Source organism: Scyliorhinus canicula, chromosome 19, assembly GCF_902713615.1.
Source record: "Scyliorhinus canicula chromosome 19, sScyCan1.1, whole genome shotgun sequence".
Taxonomy (NCBI): Eukaryota; Metazoa; Chordata; class Chondrichthyes; order Carcharhiniformes; family Scyliorhinidae; genus Scyliorhinus; species Scyliorhinus canicula.
This window is the reverse complement of record NC_052164.1, coordinates 88,644,443-88,668,128: the sequence shown is the minus strand read 5'-3', so window position 1 is coordinate 88,668,128 and position 23,686 is coordinate 88,644,443. Positions and strand designations below refer to the sequence as shown.

General features: G+C 43.3%; 1 protein-coding gene across 1 annotated transcript in view; it reads left to right on the top strand.

Moving 5' to 3' along the window:
* The window catches only part of LOC119953904, a 125,715-nt gene that overhangs the window by 62,580 nt on the left and 39,449 nt on the right, over positions 1-23,686 (top strand). Inside the window, exons 20-26 of the mRNA XM_038778563.1 lie at positions 5,037-5,117; positions 8,313-8,431; positions 9,718-9,844; positions 13,829-13,954; positions 17,130-17,231; positions 17,536-17,622; positions 18,089-18,156. Coding sequence (XP_038634491.1) covers positions 5,037-5,117; positions 8,313-8,431; positions 9,718-9,844; positions 13,829-13,954; positions 17,130-17,231; positions 17,536-17,622; positions 18,089-18,156 — 710 coding nt within the window. The remainder of the gene's footprint in view (positions 1-5,036; positions 5,118-8,312; positions 8,432-9,717; positions 9,845-13,828; positions 13,955-17,129; positions 17,232-17,535; positions 17,623-18,088; positions 18,157-23,686) is intronic.

Below are 23,686 nucleotides of genomic sequence, written 5' to 3'. Positions count from 1 at the left end.
CGCCCAGTAGTACCCCGAGAGATTGGGCAGTGCCAGCCCTCCACTGTCCCTACTCCGCTCCAAAAAGACCCTCCTCACCCTTGGGGTGCCATGCGCCCACACGTAGCTCATGATGCTACTCGTCACCTTTTTGAAGAAGGCCCTAGGGAGGAAGATGGGCAAGCACTGAAATAAAAACAAGAACCTTGGGAGGACCGTCATTTTGATTGACTGCACCCTCCCCGCCAGCGACAACGGTACCATGTCCCACCTCTTAAACTCCTCCTCCATCTGTTCCACCAGCCTGGAAAAGTTCAACTTGTGGAGGGTCCCCCAGTTCCTTGCCACCTGCACCCCTAAGTACCTAAAGCTCTTTCCTGCTCGCTTGAAGGGGAGTCTCCCAATACCCTCTCCCTGGTCCCCCGGGTGTATCACAAAAACCTCGCTTTTGCCCAAATTTAATTTGTACCCCGAAAAGTCCCCAAACTCTGCTAATAGTTCCATTATCTCCGGCATTCCCCCTTCTGGGTCTGCCACGTACAGCAGTAGATCATCCGCATACAGCGATACTCGATGTTCCTCCCCTCCCCTAGTCAGTCCTCTCCACCCCCCTGAACCCCTCAGTGCCATCGCCAACGGTTCAATCGCCAGTGCGAAAAGTAGGGGGGATAGGGGACATCCCTGCCTGGTCCCTCGGTGGAGCCCGAAATACTCCGACCTCCTCCCGTTTGTCACTACACTCGCCGTCGGGGCCGAGTAGAGCAACTTCACCCACTTAATAAACCCTTCCCCAAACCCAAACCGTTTCAACGTCTCCCACAGGTACTCCCACTCCACCCTATCGAATGCCTTCTCCGCGTCCAGCGCTACCACTATCTCAGCCTCCCCCTCCACTGCCGGCATCATAATTACATTCAGCAATCTCCGCACGTTCGTGTTGAGCTGCCGCCCCTTCACGAACCCCGTCTGGTCCTCATGGATTACCCCTGGCACACAATCCTCTATTCTAGCTGCCAGGATCTTTGCCAGCAACTTGGCATCCACGTTCAGAAGCGAGATAGGCCTGTAGGACCCGCACTGCACGGGGTCTTTATCCCGCTTCAATATCAGGGAGATCAGAGCCTGCGACATTGTCGGGGGCAGAACCCCCCCCTCTCGCGCCTCATTAAAGGCTCGTACCAGTACCGGTCCCACCAAGTCCACATTTTTCTTATAGAATTCCACCGGGAACCCATCTGGCCCCGGCGCCTTCCCCGCTTGCATCTGACCTATTCCCTTGACTAGCTCCTCTAGCCCTATTGGCGCCCCCAGCCCTTCTACCAGCCCCTCCTGGACCCTTGGGAACCTCAATTTGTTTAGGAAGTCCTCCATTCCCCCTCTCCTTGTCGGCGGCTCAGACCGATACAACTCCTTGTAAAAATCCCTGAAGACCCCGTTCACTTCTTGCCCCTTCTGCACTACCTTCCCGCCCCTCTCCTTCACTCCCCCAATCTCCCTAGCCGCATCTCGTTTGCGAAGCTGGTGTGCCAGCATCCTGCTCGCCTTTTCCCCATACTCATAGACCGCGCCCTGTGCCCTTCTCCACTGCGTCTCTGCCTTCCTGGTGGTCAGCAGATCGAACTTGACCTGCAGGCTGCGCCGTTCTTCCAGCAGCCCCTCCTCTGGTGCCTCCGCATATCTCCTATCCACTTCCAATAGCTCCCCCACCAGCCTCTCCCTCTCCTGCCTCTCCTTTCTTTCTCTATGCGCCCTTATGGAGATCAGCTCTCCCCTGATCACTGCCTTCAGGGCCTCCCAGACCATCCCCACCTGCACCTCACCCGTGTCATTCAAGTCCAGATAGCTCTCAATGCTCTTCCGGACCCTTTTACACACCTCGTCGTCCGCTAACAGCCCCACATCCAGCCGCCACAGCGGGCGCTGGTCCCGCGCCTCCCCCATTTCCACATCCACCCAATGCGGTGCATGATCAGAGATCGCAATGGCCGAGTACTCAGCTTCCCGTACCCTCGGGATCAGCCCCCTGCTCAACACGAAGAAATCGATTCTGGAGTACACTCTATGGACGTGGGAGAAAAAGGAATACTCCCTCGCCCTCGGCCTACCAAACCTCCATGGGTCTACTCCTCCCATCTGCTCCATGTACCCCCTCAGCACTTCTGCCGCTGCCGGCCTCCTATTGGTCCTTGCGCTCGATCTGTCTAGCCCGGGGTCCAGCACTGTGTTAAAGTCCCCCCCCATGATCAAGCCCCCTGCCTCCAGTCCCGGAATGAGGCCCAATAGGCGCCTCATAAAACCCGCGTCATCCCAGTTTGGGGCATATACGTTGACCATCACCACTTTCTCCCCCTGCAGCTTACCCTTCACCATCACATACCTACCCTCCTTATCCGCCACCACCTCCTCCGCCACGAACGACACCCTCTTTCCCACCAGAATCGCCACCCCCCGGTTCTTTGCGTCCAATCCAGAGTGGAACACCTGTCCCACCCACCCCCTTCTCAGGCGAACCTGGTCCACTACCTTCAAATGGGTCTCCTGTAACATTGCTACATCAGCCTTCAGTCCCTTCAGGTGTGAGAATACCCTTGATCTCTTGACCGGCCCATTCAACCCCCTCACGTTCCAAGTGATCAGCCGGGTCGCGGGACGACCCGCCCCCTTCCCCTGCCGATTAGCCATGTCCTGTTCCCTGCTCGCCCCGGGTCGACCCTCCCCTTCTGACCCGCTCCCCATGGCGATGTCCCCCTCCCCCCACCTCTCCAGTCCTCCACTTCCCGTTTCTGGTCTTTTCAGCAGCAACCCGGTGTCCCTCCCTAACCCCCCTCCCCCCCCCCCCCAGGCTAGGACCCCTCCTAGCCGCGATGTACCCTCCATCGTACTCCCGTAAGTCAGCTGGTTCACGCTGACCCGGCTGCTCCTGCCCCACTCCGACTCCCCCGGCTCGGGGGGGGGGCCTCCCCCCCCCTTGCCACTCCTCCCTGGCCCCGCTCCGGCGCGGGAAAGGTCGCCATTGCTAGCCACGCCCCGCACTCCTCCCCTCCCCCCTCCTCTGCCCCGCGCGCGGGAAAACAGAGGAAAGCCCGCGCTTTCGCCCTGCCACACCCCACCCCGCCATCTTCAGTTCCACCCCCGTCCCCGTCCATGCCTGTAAAAGAACCCCCCCTAGGAGCCCATATCCCCGATCTGCTCTCCCCCCCGTCCCACCTCCCCAACTTAACATTATAAATAACAGATAAATAACAAATAACAATGTACTTAACAGTCGCCCTCTACCAAACAGCATAAATAACCATAAATAACCATGAATAACCACAATAACAATAACTAAGGGAAGTTGGCAAAGGGGGAAAAAACATCAGAAGAAAAACCACAGCAAGAGTTCAAAATCCAAACAAAGAATTCAGCTGAAAGTACCCGAGCGGCTACGGCCGCCAAGTATCCCCTGGGTCTAATTCGAGTCCAGTTTCTCTTCCTGTGCAAAGGCCCACGCCTCCTCTGGGGACTCAAAATAGTGGTGTTGGTTCCTGTAGGTGACCCACAAGCGCGCTGGCTGCAGCATTCCGAACCTGATCCGTTTTGCATGTAGCACCGCCTTCGTCCGGTTGTACCGGGCCCGCCGCTTTGCCACCTCCGCACTCCAGTCCTGGTAGACCCTCACCGTCGAATTCTCCCACTTGCTGCTCCTTTCCCTCTTGGCCCACTCCAGCACTCTCTCCCGATCGCTGAGTCGCTGGAACCGCACCAGCACCGCCCTCGGGGGCTCATTTGCTCTTGGCCTCCTAGCCATGACCCTGTAGGCCTCTTCCAGCTCCAGGGGCGAAGGGACGGCCCCTGCCCCCATCAGGGAGCTCAGCATTTCTGCTACATATCCCGGGAGGTCTGACCCCTCCAGGCCTTCTGCCAGGCCCAAGATCCTCAGGTTCTTCCGCCTCATTCGGGTATCCAGCTCCTCAAAACGGCTCTGCCATTTCAGGTGGAGTGCCTCGTGCACCTCTACCTTTCCCACGAGGACCGTGGCCTCCTCCTCCCTCACAGTCATCTCCTGTTGCAGCTCCCGAATCGACGCCTCTTGGGTCGCCTGGGCTCCCATCAGCCTGGTGGTCGTCGCATTCATTGACTCCAAGAGCTCCATTTTCAGCTCCGTAAAGAAGCGCAGGAGAGCGGCCTGCTGCTCCTCCGCCCATTTCCTCCATTCCTCGGGTGCTCCACCGGCCGCCATTTTGGTCTTCTTCCCCCGCTTTTTTTTGGGAGCTGCTGTTGCTTTCTTTACCACCCCACTCCGGGTACCGACCATAAAGTTGGTCTGGTTCTCTTCAGGGAGCCTTCCCCCACCGGGATTTGTCCTTACAGCGCCGTTGGGGCCCTCCAATCGGCCCGAAAACACCTTTGTAGCAGGAGCAGCCAAACGTGCGACTTAGCTGGTCATAGCCGCAACCGGAAGTCTATAGGTATTATCCTCTCAGATATGATACTGATTACTTCTCAGGAATTTAAAAAAAGGACTAGGTTTTGATTATGCAGGCGTTCTTTGGAAATAGATTATTATCATAGAATTTACAGTGCAGAAGGAGGCCATTCGGCCCATTGAGTGCACCGGCTCCTGGAAAGAGCACCCTCCCCAAGGTCAACACCTCCACCCTATCCCCATAACCCAGTAACCCCACCCAACACTGCGGGCAATTTATCATGGCCAATCCACCTAACCTGCACATCTTTGGACTGTGGGAGGAAACCGGAGCATCCGGAGGAAACCCACGCACACACAGGGAGGATGTGCAGACTCCGCACAGACAGTGACCCAAGCCGGAATCGAACCAGGGACCCTGGAGCTGTGAAGCAATTGTGCTATCCACAATGCTGCCATGCTGCCCTAGTGTAACTTCTGATCCTTCCATACATTTCACACTGACATAATGCGCTGTAGCTGAATGAGTTGCATTTTTGGCATTGTGTATTGAACTGGAGTCATTGTTTGATAAAGTACTACACCTAGCAAATATTAAATTCTGGTATAATCTTGGATATTGGTTAATTGAGCTGATTTTCCGTTACAGGTGTATAACCTGACTACGATGGAGTACATTCTTATCGAGTACGCCTGTGGATTGTCGTTTCTAGGAAACAATTTAATTCAGGTATCTAATGTTATTCCATGTTGAAAGTGAGAAGGATCTAGAGATTAAACCCATTATATAAAAAAGGTTTCTTGATGGCCTTGTGGATAATAGGGATCCCAGGGTAGTATTAATGTGCACAGCTTGGAAGGTCTCAAATTTGATTCCTGGTATGTTCTGTCTTTGCATCATTCATGTGTATTGAAGTTAGGTGAGGAAAAAAAATCAGGTTTACTGCACAACCCTCTGCAGTTTAACAGGCACTTGGATGTGGTACCACAGTCTTCGAGAGATAGGAAGAAAATTGTGAACCTGATATGATGCTGTGTCTGCAGAGAAGGCAGACAACTTGGCCAGAGACAATTATCTCAAGTTGAAGAGGAAGGAAGTACCGAAACACAAACCTGAACTTTAGAAAGACATTGACTGGAAGCCATCCCAGAGTACAATGGATCTTTATGCTTTTTAAAAATGTAATGTTTCCTTCCCTTTCCACCACCCTTTCCTCTCCGTCCTCCCCGTGTGTGCGTGGGTTTCCTCCGGGTGCTCTGGTTTCCTCCCACAGTCCAAAGATGTGCGGGTTAGGTGGATTGGCCATGCTAAATTGCCCTTAGTGTCCTAAAAAGTAAGGTGGGGGGGGTTGGGGTTGTTGGGTTACGGGTATAGGGTGGATACGTGGGTTTGAGTAGGGTGATAATTGCTCGGCACAACATCGAGGGCCGAAGGGCCTGTTCTGTGCTGTACTGTTCTATTCTATTCTATTCTCTCTGTGTTGTTTGTCTGTGTGTTTGTGTGGAGAGTGAGGCGATTTAGGAAGGGGAGGTTGGGTAAGGTATTTGATAGCCAGTTAGTTACATTTTCTGTCCATTTAATACTGTACAGAATAAAAGGGTACTTGTGTTTAAAGTTACAAATGTGGTGACTAGTTTATTGAAATTAACTAAGGACTTTGAATATTTTATAAAATCTAATTTCAACTGTGTTGCGACTGTGGGTCAGGTGGGTCTGGAATTGACTGCGCACTAGCTCAGGGTGTCGTGACAGCATATTGAGACTGGGTATAGTTGGGTTCAGTTATGATGTTACATGATGAAATAATCTGACACTCCCTATATAGACCCGATGTGGAAACTTCGTAGACGTGGGTGTGAGGCTGTAGATTGCACACAGTGAGGAAAAGAAAACCAAGAGTATAAGTTTGAATCTTACGCCTTGCATCTATTTTTGAACAATAAATGTTGATGATCTCCTGCAGTGGAGGGAAAAACAGTGTTCCATCTGTGCTGTGACTTATTATTTCAGTAAACTGATCTTATTTCAGTGCTCATTTTAACTTGATGTTGAATAGCCCTTTGATTAACTGACAAAAACTAAGTAAAAGTACCCAAAAGTAAATGCATGTGTTTCTGCAATGTAAAGCTTGGGACAATAAATGTGAGCATAGATATGTATCTATCTTCTGACTTCTTGAACAATATGTTGAAATATCATCCCTGTGACCTTCAATAGGTTAAGTCCAGATTGCTGTAGTAGCTTAAAGAAGTATTCATGATGGATTTACAACAGAAAATGGCCTTAAATTCTGTTCTATAATATAAAACAAAATATGCAGATACCATTATTTTATTCTGCCATCGTTTTTGAGGATACCATATGTTATCTCCTGGAGCTGAATAATCTGTACATTTGTGGTCCCCTGCCAGAGAGTGACTGGCACTGATTGTGTCACAACAACATGTCAAGGTCTGCATAGGGCAATAGGAACAGAGAAAGTTGGTGAGAAAAAAAATCTGTTGAGAACAGTGCAGGCCCAAGTTTCATTTCTGGCCCTTTGGGAGAAGGTAGGGAGCTGATTAAAAAGGAACAAAATAAAATTCCATCTGAACTATTTAAAATTCAGTCTGTACTTAATGCAGCTTCATGGCAGCTGGTGTGAAGCTGAATCAATGTAACATTGCTTTCTGAAAATGATAATGAGCCAGTTGCCTAAATGCATTTCGGCTTACTTCAACCTAGGATTGTGTTATATGATTTAAATTGATGTAAAGATAAAATCTCTTCACTTTAAGACTATAATTGGTTTCTAAATGTTACAATCTGTCCCTAATCGTTATTATATTGTGCAATAATTTACATCTTACTGCTCCCTGTGACCTATCCATCGCTTGCATCACTTTTGTGATTACATTGATTACAGCATTGTAGCGCACGAAGTAAAAATGAGATTTCTCATGTAAAGAATTATCCAGAATGGCAAGTGACTCACATGATCTTAAGATATTTGAATGTGGCTTGTTCTACTGGCAACAAATCTGTTTGCCTTCAGCTAACTTCGTAGGTGGCTTTCTGATGGCCATGAACAGTGCTGATTTGACATGCTGTCACAGACTTGCAGTGTTGATTTTGTCAGGCAATTTTAGCAAATCAAGTGATTTGAATTTCAGAAAAAGGTGAAAATAGTTTTCTGATGAAGTTCCACCGTCTTACTGGATCTGACCAAGGGGTGGCATCCATACTCTAATGTCTCATCCAAAAGATGATGCCTTCAATAATGCAGCACTCCCTCAATACTCCACTGAAGTGTCAGTTTGGATTGTGTGCTCAAGTTTGGTGCCAGACTTAAACCCACAACGTCTGACTCGGCAAGAGTGACACTACAGAATTGTTTATATTTGCATTTTTCACGTGAAGTTACTTGATAGCGTTACAGGCTAGAGATTGTCCCATAAGAAAGTGAATTTCTATATTTGGTAAATAATTCTTGCGGGAGATATTGCATTGCCTCAATTTTTCAGAATATTTTGCACTTTTTACATTTATGAAGCTGTTAACAATAAAGGAATTCTTTACACAGTTATAAAATTGGAAAATCATACAACGATAATATAATAACCAGAGGAGTAGTGCAGCTGAATTTTTGGTCAACCGAATCAACTGTAGTTCAGATGTTTTTGAATAGATGGCTCCGATTGTCGTATGTCACATTTTCATTATTAATTCCTGGAAGAAACGATAGTCATGCCAGTCATGGAAAGGTCCACAGTCTGAGCAGTTGCATGCTCAGGCAGATGCAGCTCATTAATTTAAAATGTTGGCCCAAAATAATTTTTCAAAGGCATTACAGTTGATATATGGCTATCCAGCATTAAAGCATGTGATATGAAGTTGAAGGGTAGACTTGTGAAATTTATTCCCTTCATTTCATTGTTGTCTTAGGATATTTTGGAAGCTGAGCAGCACTTCACAAAAATTCTTGAGTTCAAGGAAGAAGATTCTAGTCCCTTCAACTGCCTCTCGTATTATGGTCTCAGCCAAGTCTATCTCAAATGGAATCGGTAATCAAGTTCTAATTGTTTTCACTGAAAGTAATCATTTCAGTCAGTCCTTTAACTTATTCCATTGTGAACTTAAAGCTGCCAATGTTAAGCGGTAAACATAATTTACTTGCGTTTTTCCATGTACATGTGGGGTGAAATTCTCCGCCTTACGTCGCCAGTAGCAGAGTTCTAGGAGAGGCGGAGAATCCAACAGTAGTGAAGAAAATAGGATCGGAGCCCATTGCTGGCGGCAAAATTGAGGTTCGCATCCCTTGCCAGTGGGAGCTTGCAAATGGGTCTTTAAGACCACTTTGTGGACCGGGCACCAGATCTTCCGGGCCCATGAGATTCTCTGATCCTTTGGACTAGGAACCACATGGGCGAGCATCACTCCCGGTCTTGGCAAGCGTGGCCTTGTCGTGGTGAACCTCGTAGTGGGGAACTCTAAGGGAATTGCCCCAAAGTCCATCCGAAGGCCACCCTTTCTTCCCCCCCAGAGACCCTCTAAATATAGGGATGCCCCCAGAGACCCCTAAATAAAGAGACCCTCTAAATAAAGAGACCCTCTAAATAAAGAGACCCCGTACATAAAGAGATCTCCCCCAGAAAACTAACACCTGTCAGGAAGCCCCTCAGAAAAGTGACCAGTCAGGGGACCCCCACCCCCCACAAAAGAGACCCATTCAGGAAGTCCCTAGAGGTGAGACCCCTGTCTGGCAGCTCGAGAACTGTCCAGGCAGGCAGTGAAAAAAAATAAGGCTTTGACATTTACCTGGGCAATACATTTGCTGTTTCAGGCACAGAAAATACCACGTGTCAATTTCTGGAACGAGAAAACCAGTCAGTTTAAACCCCCTCAGATCTTTGAGCTGTAAGCCAATCATTAATTCATCAATACTAGGCTGTGATTGGCGGCTTTCACACAGTCAGCATTGCTCCATTATCTCCCTTCACAGTTGAGTAACTCTGAACTCTAGCCTCAATGTTCCTAAATGTCAAGTTTTGATTGACAGCTCCTGGACCATTTCAAACATAAGTGCTGTCAATTTTCAGCTGACCACTTCAAAATCACTCGAGTGTGACAGTTAATTAGCTGCACTAATTAATTAATGATCCAAAGTCAGCAAGAGACCCGTAACCATCTAATGGCCTTCATAACTCATACAAATATGTGTCTGTGTTGAAGATGATAAAAACCACAAGATTGCCAAAGTTTTTGCAAAGTTTGTCCTTTCACTGAATTAAGGATTATCCAAAAACACAAGGAGGAAAAACATTTAATTTGCATTTTCTTTTCTTTCTAGATATAAAGAAGCAAGGACAACTTTAGAGAAGTCTCTTACACTGGTTGAGAGTAATTTAGTCCCAGGACACCGGACTTGGCCAGGCACGGATACAGTAATTGAAGAAACTAGGGAAGGTGTATTGGAAGTAAGGAAGTAAAATTGTACATTTTCCTTTAATAATTTAAAGATGATCATTAGATACAAACCCACCATTAGCCCATTCTGTTATGAGTCCATCCTGAATTGTATCACTTCAAACGCCATTGCATGGGAGTGAAATGTTTTGGATATTTTGTTTGAGTGTACCATTAGTGTACTTTGGAGTATAAAGGCCATATAGGAGAAGTTACAATTTGAGCTTTTGAATGAGTCTATTTAATAGAGGGAAATTTCACCTGTTAAATAACCTTGCATTCGTAAAATGAAAGGCTGATCAAAGCTAGAATTTCCCCCCCCCCCTCAATTTTGGCTTCGTTTTTGGCAGTGACAAGAGGCACTAAATTCAAAGTGGATTTACATAATAGCAGGTGATAGGATAAACATTGTGCTTGTGAAAGATGAGTTGAAAATTATTACTGATAAATATTTAAGGCTTTTTGGCTCAAAGTAGGCTGATGTTTGATTTACCTCAGATTGGATAGTACTTTATTTTTAGTTAATGGTTCAGAAAGGAGCTAGGAATTTAAAATGTTCTCTGCCAATTTGGCATTCAGGAGTAAGCGCAAGTAGAACATAGAACAGTACAGCACAGAACAGGCCCTTCGGCCCTCAATGTTGTGCCGAGCCATGATCACCCTACTCAAACCCACGTATCCACCCTATACCCGTAACCCAACAACCCCCCCCTTAAACTTACTTTTATTAGGACACTACGGGCAATTTAGCATGGCCAATCCACCTAACCCGCACATCTTTGGACTGTGGGAGGAAACCGGAGCACCCGGAGGAAACCCACGCACACAGGGGGAGGACGTGCAGACTCCACACAGACAGTGACCCAGCCGGGAATCGAACCTGGGACCCTGGAGCTGTGAAGCATTTATGCTAACCACCATGCTACCCTGCTGCCAAGTAACATGTAGGACATTGGTGATTCGTTCAGATTAGACCTCATCAACAAAAGCTTGTACTGATCGTACCTTTGACAGAAAACTACCAGGGGATTTCATAAAATGGACAAGAAATCAAAAGAAGTGGTGACCAAAAGCTTGGCTGAAGGAGGTTTTAAGGAGGTTCTTAAACGTTAAAAGGTGGAGGGATAAAGGAAAGGATTTCTAGTGCAAGGGCCTAGACGGCTGAAGATGTGCTGCCAATGGTGAGGAGAAAGGTTGAAGGGACTCCTGAGGCCATAAAAGATGAATAGAGAGTTCAGGAAGCGGTGTGAAATAGGAGAGGAAATCACAGAGCTCACAACCCCGGAGAACAGTAAAGGTGGGGTCATTGAATATGGTCAAAGCGGAGTTAGATGGGTTTTAATCTTCAAAGGTTACGGGAGCAGGCAGGAAAGTGGTGTTCGGCCACAATCAGATCAGCCATGATCAATTGAATGGCAGAGAAGGGGTGAGGGGCCAAGAATATTACTCCTCCTGTTCTTTATGTTCGATAAAAAGGGGCAAGATTATCTTTAAAAACGAGGATGAGAGTTTTATATTTAAGGACTTGGGTGACGCCAATGTGGATTAGGAGGAGTGGGTGATTGTGGATTAAAGATCAAGAAACTAGAAGGTAACAAGTTCTGAATTTATTTTAAGATGGATGAACCAGTGAAGTAAAGTAGTTTGCGTGCAAAGGTAGAGGAGACAATTGCATGCCAATACAAAGAATGCAGTAGAATATGAAAAGCGATCATCTACATGTTCTTGCATTTCTATGGACATGTGGAGCACCTTGCCAATCACATTGTTAGGGAGGGTAATCAGAGGGTATTGGGTTGCGAGTAGGACCCTAGAGAATCTGAAACCAATCAGAGCATCACTGCCAGAAATATTTCTATTTTTAATCTTTTGTCATAATATTTTCAAAAGAATTTTGCCAAAATATTATGGAAAGAGATGAAAACCAATTCATATGGAGACACAGGAAGCATGAAATCATTTGTCCCAACTGGAAAAGTTCAAACTAAAATACTTCTGCTTATACGTAATACTTCTTATAGATAAAGTGTTAAAATATTTCACTCCCAGTAAGCTGCTGGATACATAATTGGCATTCTTGAGCAGAACACATGGTATTTCTAGTACTGATGAGTTACTGATTCCTAATTTTTGTATGAGAAATTCCTTGTTCAAGAATATTGAGTTTATTCTCAGTGTTCATTTATTCACTAATGTTTCCACAAGTTGCATTTGAAAGACTGTTCCTCGTCAAATGCCAAGATATAGGACTATCCAGGTGCAGAATTTTTTTATTCATAGGACTCCCCAATTTAAATAGAAAAACAATATAGTCATTTTTCTTTCCACTTTTGTTGTGGGGGGGGGGGGGGGGGGGGGGGGGGGGGAATTGCCCTCTGGATGTTTCTTTATAACATCAGAATCCTGCCAGATCAAGGGGTAGAAATTAATACGTGTTGCTCCTGATTTTCGGCAGGTCGCAATGACAGATTTAGCATAGAGATACTGTACCCTACCTGAATTTTGTGTTCAGCCACTGCTAAAGTTATTGGATCATTTTTTAAAATAACTGTTGCAACCAGCCACCTAAAACAAGCATTCAGCACCTTGCGCATCTTAATGAGAGGGTTGTTACCGTTTGAGGACTTCGATGGGAATTTCATGTATGCGGAGAAGTGCCTTTCTTGGCCTGCCCTTTCATCAGTTTAACCCTCCACGGTCTGAACCTTAAGACTGTCAAGGAGCCAAGACTGTCAAGGAGCCAAATGACTCGACATTCATCTTAATGAAGTACCTATGTCAAAGGTATACTAGAAATGCAAACTTTTGTTGATGCTATGTAATCTGGATGAATCCACTGCTCAGCATCCCAAATGTTGCTTGCTGGTGATCGAAATATTTTTGCTTCTGAATCTGAAATGTTTAACTCCCAGCTTTTTTGAACCACCAACTAAAAATAAAGTACTGCACAATTTGACATCAGCAATTCATGCAGTTAATCTTGATGCTGCTAGATCTGCTGCATATTTCCAGCATTTTTTGTTTATATTTCACATTTCCAAAATCCAGTGTTTTGCTTCTTTTAATGGGGCTGTCTTTCAAATGCAGCTTAAGAAATGGTAGTAAATAGATGTACATATCAAACGCATCACATTTTATTGCAAATTTTTAAACCAGATAAATTTTGTTGATACTGTCTAATCTGGGTGAGTCCATATCTCATTGCCTCATGGGTTTCTAGATCTTGGAAATATCTTTGATTCTGAATTGTCAGAGGAAACATATAACTTAGTCCTTTTTGAACCAGGAATTGAAAATAAAGTATCACCCAAACTGGCTTGAACAACTCAGGCAATTAATCTTTATAGGGCCTGTCGACTAATTGTTGACAGGGCCATATCTGGGTCACTCACATTAGGGAAAGAAACCTGCCATCCTTACCTGGTTTGGTCTACCTGTGACTTCAGACCCACAACAATGTGGTTGACTCGTAACTGCCCTCTGACGTGGCCCAGCAAACCACTCGGTTCAGGGGCAATTAGAGATGGGCAACAAATGCAGGTCTTGCCATTGCCCACATCCCATTAAATAATAAACAAAATAAAGTATTAAATTATTAGGTCTGTCCCTAATGGTGGGTAGACCTTCAAGTGAATTAGTATATTAAACAATGTTGTAATGGGTTTATTCCATTGTATTAGTTTGTAACATTGAAATACAAAAGCAGAAAGTCACCTCCATTACTTTGTTAAAAGAGAGCAATGCTCACAAGGCAACTGTGATTCAGTACTATTGAAGTATTTGACTCGTGACTATTCTGAGTAAGCTGCTGAATACTGAATTGACACATTTAAGCACAGGTGCTTGCAGTGCTAATGAGTTATCTACTCCGACTCTTTGTGTGGGAAGTTCCTTATTCAAGACGTTATTGACTTTTTGGTGTACAGTTAGAGTTCACAATAAGTTAGTTGGTTTTAATTTTCTGTTCTGAATTATTGCACTATATTTTAACCTAGGAGCTGTTAAAATCCCTTCTTAAAGAATGCTTGTACCCCCCACCGCCCGATGCTGTCTGCCATTATCAGTTCTGTTATACCCATAACAACAAATGTGACATTTATAAATCCGATCCTGACTTTAAGGTAAGATTTTATTTCTGTACAGTTTGCACCTGTATGCATCATTTGAACTATCAAAAGTTTGAACAGAAGCATTAGAAACAAAAAACAGAAAATGCTGGAAACCTGCAGCTGGTCTGGCAGCAATGCACAGAGAAACAGTTAACATTTTGTCAGAATACAATTAAAAATTCTTGTTCTCTAATCTGTGTTGTGTCTGGGATGATTTTTTGAGCTGTGTAACTCTGAGGTGAAATACCTGTGTTAGGTCTATCCCTAATGGAGGGTAGACTTTCAGGTGAATTAGTATATTAAAAATGTTGCAATGGGTTTATTATATTATAGGCTATTAGTTTGTAACATTGAAATAATAAAGAATAAATTCACATTCTCTATTACTTTGTTAAAAAAGAGCAATGCTCACAAGGCAACAGGGCCTAAACTATTAATTTAGATTGGTAATCTTTTTCATTCTAATTGAAGTTTTTATATCTAAAAGCAAATGCTCGCTATTGTTTAAAACTTCAAGAGGATAGTTTGCAATTCCAGATGAAGCTTTGACATTTACTTCATTCTTCATCTCTGTAGTAGAGCAATGCCATTACATGTGCTTCTTGTAGTGAAGAAAATCCGAAGCTAACTTCAGAAACAGATCTGATAATCTTCAATGTAAAAAAAAAAAGATTTTCATCATTTCTCCCGCTCGCCTGAAAAATTGGAACAGAATATAATAAATTTGGCAAAATGGCAAATGGCATTTTGTAGTAGCACCTACAGCTTTACTTTTCCTTGGATGTTTCTTGTCCTCTAGTACCCTGTGCTAATGACCATTCTTCACATGTAAGCAGCTCGGGCAAAGAGTAACACAGTTAAATATAAATCTTCACCTGATGTCTGCATGAGCATACTAAACAGGGTGGGTCATTTGCAATCAGGTAAAAGCAATAGTAGGTGCTTCATACATGGTACATTCAGGCCCGTCTTTGATGCTTCCACCTGACTGAGCACTTTTCAGGGACAGTGTGGTTCATTGGTATACTATGCAATGTTTTATCTTTTGGGCCCATTTGTAGTTTTTTGAACTTGTCAAGATTAGGTGTGTCAGTATGATGGAATGGGACAGTATTTTTGTACTTTTGGCATCCAGCATTCCCGTCATATAACATGGGACTAAATTAGATGTTATCTTGAATCTCTACTGCACCAGTTCAACAATGAGTCTTAGAACATTACAGCGCAGTGCAGGCCCTTTGGCCCTCGATGTTGCGCCGTGCTGTGAAACCACTCTAAAGTCCCTCTACACTATTCCCTTATCGTCCATATGCCTATCCAATGACCATTTGAATGCGTTTAGTGTTGGTGAGTCCACTACTGTTGTAGGCACGGTATTCCATGCCCTTACTACTCTCTGAGTAAAGAATCTACCTCTGACATCTGTCCTATATCTATATCCCCTCAATTTAAAGCTATGTTCCCTTGTGCTAGCCATCACCATCCGAGGAAACAGGCTCTCAATGTCCACCCTATCTAATCCTCTGATCATCTTGTATGCCTCAATTAAGTCACCTCTTGACTTTCTTCTCTCTAACAAAAACAGCCTCAAGTCCTTCAGCCTTTCCTCATAAGATCTTCCCTCCATACCAGGCAACATCCTTGTAAATCTCCTCTGTACCCTTTCCAATGCTTCCACATCCTTCCTATAATGTGGCGACCAGAACTGCACGCAATACTACAAATGCGGCCGCACCAGAGTTTTGTACAACTGCAACATGACATCACCGCTCCGAAACTCAATTCCTCTACCAATAAAAGCTAACACACCGTACGCCTTCTTAACAACCCTCTCAACCTGGGTGGCAACTTTCAGGGATCTATGGACATGGACACCGAGATCTCTCTGCTCGTCCACACTACCAAGAATTTTACCATTAGCCCAGTACTCTGTCTTCCTGTTATTCCTTCCAAAATGAATCACCTCACACTTTTCTGCATTAAACTCCATTTGCCACCTCTCAGCCCAGCTCTGCAGCTTATCTATGTCCCTCTGTAACTTGTAACATCCTTCTGCACTGCCCACAACTCCACCGATTTTAGTGTCAACTGCAAATTTACTCACCCATCCTTCTACGCCCTCCTCCAGGTCATTTATAAAAATGACAAACAGCAGCGGCCCCAAAACAGATCCTTGTGGTACACCAGTAGTAACTGGACACCAGTCAGAACATTTTCCATCAACCACCACCCTTTGTCTTCTATTAGCTAGGCAATTTCTGATCCAAACTGCTAAATCACCCTGAATCCCATGCCTCTGTATTTTCTGCATTAGCCTACCATGGGGAACCTTATCAAATGCTTTATTGAAATCCATATACACCACACCAACTGCTATACCCTCATCCACCTGTTTGGTCACCTTCTCGAAGAACTCAATGAGGTTTGTGAGGCACGACCTACCCGTCACAAAACCATGTTGACTATTTCTAATCAAATGATTCCTTTCCAGATGATTATACATCCTATCACTTATAAACCTTTCCAAGACTTTTCCCACAACAGAAGTAAGGCTCACTGGTCTATAGTTACCGGGGTTATCTCTACTTCCCTTCTTGAACAAGGGGACAACATTTGCTACCCTCCAGTCTTCTGGCACTATTCCTGTAGACAAAGATGACTTAAAGATCAAAGCCAAAGGCTCAGCAATCTCCTCCCTGGCTTCCCAGAGAATCCTAGGATAAATCCCATCCGGCCCAGGGGACTTATCTATTTTCACACTTTCCAGATTCGCGAACACCTCCTCCTTATAAACCTCAAGCCCTTCTAGTCTAGTAGCCTGTATCTCAGTATTTTCCTTGACAACTTTAGCCCTGACCACTTAGTATCTCCTGTGTCTGCTTGATATCCCACGCTGCCTCCTGAGAATTGTAGATAATTTCTGATGGAACCAAGGGGGGATAAGGTTTGAACAGTTGAACTTGGAGAAAAAGCACTCTTTCAATTTATTGAACCAGGAATCAACAGTTTTTCTGGGTCATTATATTTTAACTTGCATACTCTGTTTCAACATTCTCCATTGGATTGTTTCTATAATTAATAAATAGTCCAGTTTGTTACCTGAATTATCTTTTTATATTGCCAGATGCAGTTCAGTTATTTTTCTATAGGTTGCAGAACTTAAAGATTCACCTTTCTGTATCTACAGGGGTTTGTTCGAGTGCACTGCAGTCACAATTGCCGTATTGAATACCATTTGTACTGCTGGAAACGCTGCAAAATTAAAGAACTCCAAGATAAAGTAGAAAAAGTGTGTATTGTAATGTTTATTGTATTATTTTTTGAGTATTTGGAAGTACCGTGTTCTGACAAACATACCTGCAACATATCATATATTTCAAACAGTGAGATTGGACTTTTTAAACAAATATATTCAGCTAAGCGAAGATTAGAATATCTTCTGAGGATCTAACCTGCCAACTAGATTTGCCATAGTAGTAAGACTGACTATGCAGGTCCCTTTAGCTTAATATATTGAAGATATTCTTATTTCTTGATGTGATGTAATTGAATCAGATTTTTCCACTTCTAAGATTTGTTTTGAATTGTTGCAGGACATTATGGGTTTAGACTGCCTCACCCCAGACTGTATAGGATGCATCTGGAAGGCGGACATATTTCAGGACTCGCGGCAAAAGACAGTAAGTTGTATTTGTTTATAACTGTATCAAGCTGCCATTTAACATTTGCACCTGTGGAGCAGTTGTTACTGTGATAAATGAAGTATGGTTTGAATGTTGACAACTAAAAATAAAAGATTTTCATCAAACCGGCTGAAAAGAACACAATAGATGGATAAATCCTTTTGTACGGAATATTTTATGAGAGCCTTATGATGGACTCATTCATTTGATCATTATTTGCTCACTCTGTGACAGGTGGTGCAACACATAAAGTGTACTTTTTCTCTCACTCGCCTTGTAACGTGCTGCCTGCAGCTCCCCAACATCAAGCCTTTTGAATGGAAATGGAAAACATATTGGCTTTCGCATCTGCGATGGTGACTGGATATGTCTGGATAAAAAATTTGGAAGTGCTAACTTTGCAGGAAGAATAAACTAATAGCAGTTTGCATAGCTTCACCTGTTCTTTCCACATCTCTTGCAGATTGAATGTTCAAAATCAAAAGAAAATAAAGTTAACCAAAATCCAGAAACTAAGCCATCTGCCAGCAGGTAAGTTCAGCAATTTCCTGGTTTCAGTTTTACTTATTATTACTGGCATGAAGGTTTTCCTGTGTCTGTCTATCTAAGTTCTCTGGACAGAGGAAAGTATGAATGAAAGAAAAATAGCTGGCCAATCAAAATCAAACGTACTGCACAATCAAACGTAATGCAGTGTACGGTCTACTATATTTACATTATCTGAAGAAAGGATTCCATGATTTCAGTCTTACCTGAAAAAGTAATTGAGCAAGTTTGCAGATTATGCATTCATGTCACTTCTCCATTATCTTTCCTTGACAGAATCCATTTTTGTCTTGGCAGGAGATGAACTATAAAATTATCCCTTTCCTGTCATATTCTGTACAAAAACAATTTCTGGTCCAAACTCTAAATTATATATTAAAATTGCTGTCCTGTGTTGCAGCATTCTGTTTCACACTATATTGAAAATTCCGACGTCAGACTCTGTGGGGAAAGTTCATTACATGTGACCTACCTAAGGGCAGGTCCTCTAATCATTTCTCCATGCTTTGCGCTTTCCTCTTCATTGCTCTTAGGAGCCTCTCAATTTTAATTTCAACCTGTCTTAATATCGTCATGCTTTTTGTCCCTCTTGGTTTACATCCCCCCCAATCTACCATTAATCACCGTATTCAGGTTCTCAGGCCGTAGAATACAGCCAATCCAACCTTGTCGTTTTCCCTTGATGATATTCACAAACAATCTTTCCTCTTTCACCATCCTCAGAACTTCATTACGCTCTCCAGCTGGCCAGCTCCAGCCTTTCCAGAACCACGTTTCATAACTTTCTAGTCTAGCTATAATGTAAAGAAGCATTAAATGAACTACACAAAGGCGTCAAAGTAGTCAGTCAATTGGTGATGGTAGTAAAATGTGCAGGCAAACCAGCCCAGTGGCTAGCTCAGCAGAAGATCTACAGGTACAAATGATCAAATGGTGAAGTGGTGATATCACACAAAATTAAAATTAACATAAAGATATCTCTCAAAATAAAATTGAACAAAAAAGTTATGAAGACAAAGAAAGAATGACAGAACAATGATTAACAGCTGGACCAGGTGTCGCAGTTTAAGTACTTGGGAAGCGGGCAGCACGGTGGCGCAGTGGGTTAGCACTGCTGCCTCACGGCACCGAGGTCCCAGGTTCGATCCAGGCTCTGGGTCACTGTCCGTGTGGAGTTTGCACATTCTCTCCGTGTCTGCGTGGGTTTCACCCCCACAACCCAAAGATGTGCAGGGTAGGTGGATTGGCCACGCTAAATTGCCCCTTAATTGGAAAAAATGAATTGGGTACTCTAAATTTATTTTTAAAAAGTACTTGGGAAGCACCTTGGCAGAAGATGGTTCTTGCTGTGAAGAATTAAAAGAAATGAGAAGGAATGCATTCTCCAAACATGCAGAATTGCTCAGCAGAGAAATGAGTAGTTATCTTCAGAAAATAATTATCAAGACTATGATTTGGAATGCCGTCTTCTACTGGGCTGAAACATCAACCGTGAGCAATGTGGACATCCAAAGATGAGAAATGTATCGGTGTTTTGCTGGAATATCTGTTTTGCTTGATGGTGGCATGGTGATCAGATTATTGTTTAATGTCTGATAAAGATAGCTGCTCCGATAATAACCGTTTAATAGCATGTTGACAGTTAATGATAAATGGTTATGTTATTAGATGAGCAACCAGAGTTTGAGCGCTCAAATCACACCAGTGCAGATTTGGAGCTCGAATTCAATTACACTAATAATTTGTGGGCTGGCACCAAAGTGCGATGTTTTTCAAAAAGCCCAATTGATTCACTGAGGTTTTCAGGTAGCAAACCTGCTAATTTTACCTTGTCTGGCCGAAATTCCACTCAAGCACAATACTATATGGTTGTCTCTCAATGTTTTCAAATAAACTAGGGACAAACAGCAGCTGTCTTGCCTGTGTCACTGATATTTTAAAACTGAAAAATGTAGATTGAGGCTCTGGCTGCATAATGTGAGACAGTGTTACGTTAGTCAGGAACCACGCTGGTATATGTCAAGAAGTACAAGGGTAATGTGGGACCTTTGAAAAGAAATGGCATTCCCGCTGCAAATGGAACTAAGGGAATGATAGGCTTGTCAAAAATAAATCACAAAAGCAAATTACTGTGGCAGCATACTGAAAATCTGAATTAAGAACAGAAAATACTTTAAATTCAGGCAGTAACTGAAGAGAGAAGAGATGAAGTTTCAAATTGATGATTTAATAATTGCTTTGTGCCGGTCTTCACAAGTGTGGAGGATAACATACCTGACAGTCCAGGGAAACGAATAATGAACCACTAGGTTTTAGAGCTCACTAAAGAAACTCAGTTTCTGCAAGAAAATAACATTTGGGAAAAATAATGGCTATAGATTAACAAATCCTCAGTATTTGATGGTTCCCACCAAGATTTTAAAGGAATTAGGAGATGTTGAAAATCCTTTTAGTCACTTGGTAGTTAAAAAAAACTTGAGTATGGCTGAAAGCGATAGCCATTGACTGGTGCATTCTTCATGGCAAGGTTTCCACCAATCAGAGTTCAAATGCCAACCAATCAGCACCATCTTCTCATATAGTATAAATTTTTGTTCCCTTTGCATTTGCTTTCATATTGTATCAAGTTACTGTTTCCTCTTACATGATGTTTTAAGATTTAGTAATTATGCTAGTGCAAGGTTACTAATATAATTAGATGGATATACATAGAAATTACAGTGCAAAAGAGGCCATTCAGCTCATCGAGTCTGCACCGGCTCTTGGAAAGAGCACCCTACTTCAACCCACGCCTCCACCCTATCCCAGTAACTCCACCTTACCTTTTTTGGACACTAAGGGCAATTTATCATGGCCAATCCACCTAACCTGCACATCTTTGGACTGTGGGAGGAAACCGGAGCACCCAGAGGAGACCCACGCAGACACGGGGAGAATGTGCAGACTCCACACAGACAGTGACCCAAGCCGGGAATTGAACCTGGGACCCTGGAGCTGTGAAGCAACAATGCTAATAACTGCTACCGTGCTGCTCTTATTCAAGAGCTTTGGTTATTTTAATGGTAACAAAGGACATTGTGTCCATATTGGGTTTGAAGAAAGATTTAGGAAGGAAGAAAACTCTAACTAAAACGTAACAATTTTCTCAACAGGAAAGTTAAGAAGTCACTTGTGGGAGGGGTTCATGTGCCGCCGAACACTAGCTACGATGTAAGGCAGAGTATACAGGGAGAAATCGGTGGGGCATGTAAGAAGGATACAGCAATAACCATGGGTGACTTTAATCAATATGTAGATTGGGTGAATCAGATTGTTAAAGGTGACCTGGAAAATGAGTTCAGAGTGTACTTGGGATGGTTTATTTGAGCAATACATTCTAAAGCCATTAAGGGAGCAGGTTATTCTGGATCTACTATTGTGCAATGATGCAGGATTGATCAATAACCTCATGATATAGGAGCCTATATTTAAAGTATTCAATTCATTTTTTTTAAATTAAGGGGTAATTTAGCGTGGCCAATCCACCTACCTGCACATCTTTGGATTGGGGGGTGCGACCCATTTAGACACTGAGAGAATGTGCATTAAATAGGAAGTTAAGGATAGTATTAAATTGTAAGAAATTATCCACAAATCTGCAATGTGATAGGTCAGCAGAAGTAACAAATAGTAACTAAAATTATTAGAGAGGAAGTAGCATATGTGTCTGGGGAATTGATAATGGAAAACAAGGAAATGGCAGAGGTGCTGAGCAGGTATTTTGTGTCTGGCTTCATTGTGGAAAATTTAGAAAGTTTCCAAAAGGTGAAAGGCAGGTATGAATTCAAAACAATATCCATCATCTGGGAAAAGATGTGGGGTCAACTATCAGACCTAAAGTTTGACAAATCACCAGGACCAGATCAGGTCTTAAAAGAAGAGTCTACAGAGGCATTGGTTATCATCTTGAAAATTCCTTAGATTCTGAAAGGATCCCAGTGGGTTGGAAAATAGCAAATGCAACACCTTTATTCAACAAAAGGAAACAGAAAGCAGGAAACTAGCTGGTTAGCCTAATATGTGTCATAGGGAAATGCTAATAGCCATTATTAAGGGGATTATAGCAATATGTTTAGAGAATCATAATGTGATCAGGCAGAATCACCATGGTTTTGTGAAAGGGAAATTGTGTTGAACTAATTCATTAGTTATTTGAGGAAGTCACAAACAAGGTCGATGAAGAGGAGCCTGGAGATGTGACACACATGGATTTCCAAGTGGCATTTTTAAGGTGCCACATCAAAGGTCACTATGCAAGCTAAATGCACATGGAGTAGGAAATAAAATCTGAGCATGGTTAGCTGACAAGAAGCAGCGGGTAGGGATAAGTGGATCTTTTTCAGGTTGGCAATCTGCAGCTAGTGGAGTGCCACAAGGATCAGTCCTGGGACCTCAATTATTTGCAATTTCTATCAATTACTTGGCTGAAGATATCATGGCAGCTAGATTTGCTGATGACACCAAGATAGGTGTCATAGGAAATTAAGTTGTCAAGAGGAGTTGGAGCATTTGCAAAGAAATGTAGATTGATTAAATGAGTGGGCAAAGATTTGACAGATAGCGTATACAATGGGGAAAATGTGAACTTGTCCACTTGGGCAGGAAGAATAGAAAAGCAGTATGCTATATAAATGGAAAAAGATTGCAGAACTCGGTTATGCAGAGGAACCTGGATGGCTTGGTACATGCATCACAATAATTTGTTTTCAGAGACAGCAAGTGATTAGGAAGGCAAATGAAATGTTGATATTTATTGCAGGGAATGGAATCCGAAAGTAGGGAAATTGTACTCCAGCTGTACAGGGCATTGGTGAGACCACATTTGGAATAGTTTATGCAGTTTTGGTGCCCTTATTTGCAAGATTATACTGTGTTAGAAGCATTTCAGAAAAGGTTCACTCGATTCATTCCTGGGATGAAGAGCTTATTTTATCAAGAGAGATTGAACAGGTTGGGCCTATGCCCACTGGGGTTTAGAAGAATATAAAGTGATTTTCTTTCCCCTGAGGATCCTTAGCCTGTGGAATTCTGTTCCCCAGGAAACTGTAGAGTCTGGGTCACTGAATTTATTCAAAGCTGAGTTAGATAGGTTCTTGTTGACAAAAGTTATTGGGAACAGACACAAAAGCGAAGATGAGACCACATCAGATGAGCCATGACCTCGTTGAATGGCGGATCTGGCTTGAGGAACCGAATGGTCCTCTGTAAATCATAAGATCTCATTGTATAAAGAAAATGCTAAATTTTCACTGCAAATGCCATCAGTTAAACTTCAGTGTTGATGACTGATAAATTTTATGGGCTTGTCTTTCGTAGCGTTTATAGCTTTTTATACTTGTTATATAATATATAAACTTAGACTTAATGTGCTTTTAAACAATCCTTCCCAACATTTGATTTTGACAACAATTCTGGAGCTGTGTGTGCATAGTTGAGGAATTTTAAGAATTTGGAAGATAACTTATGTAGATTTTAT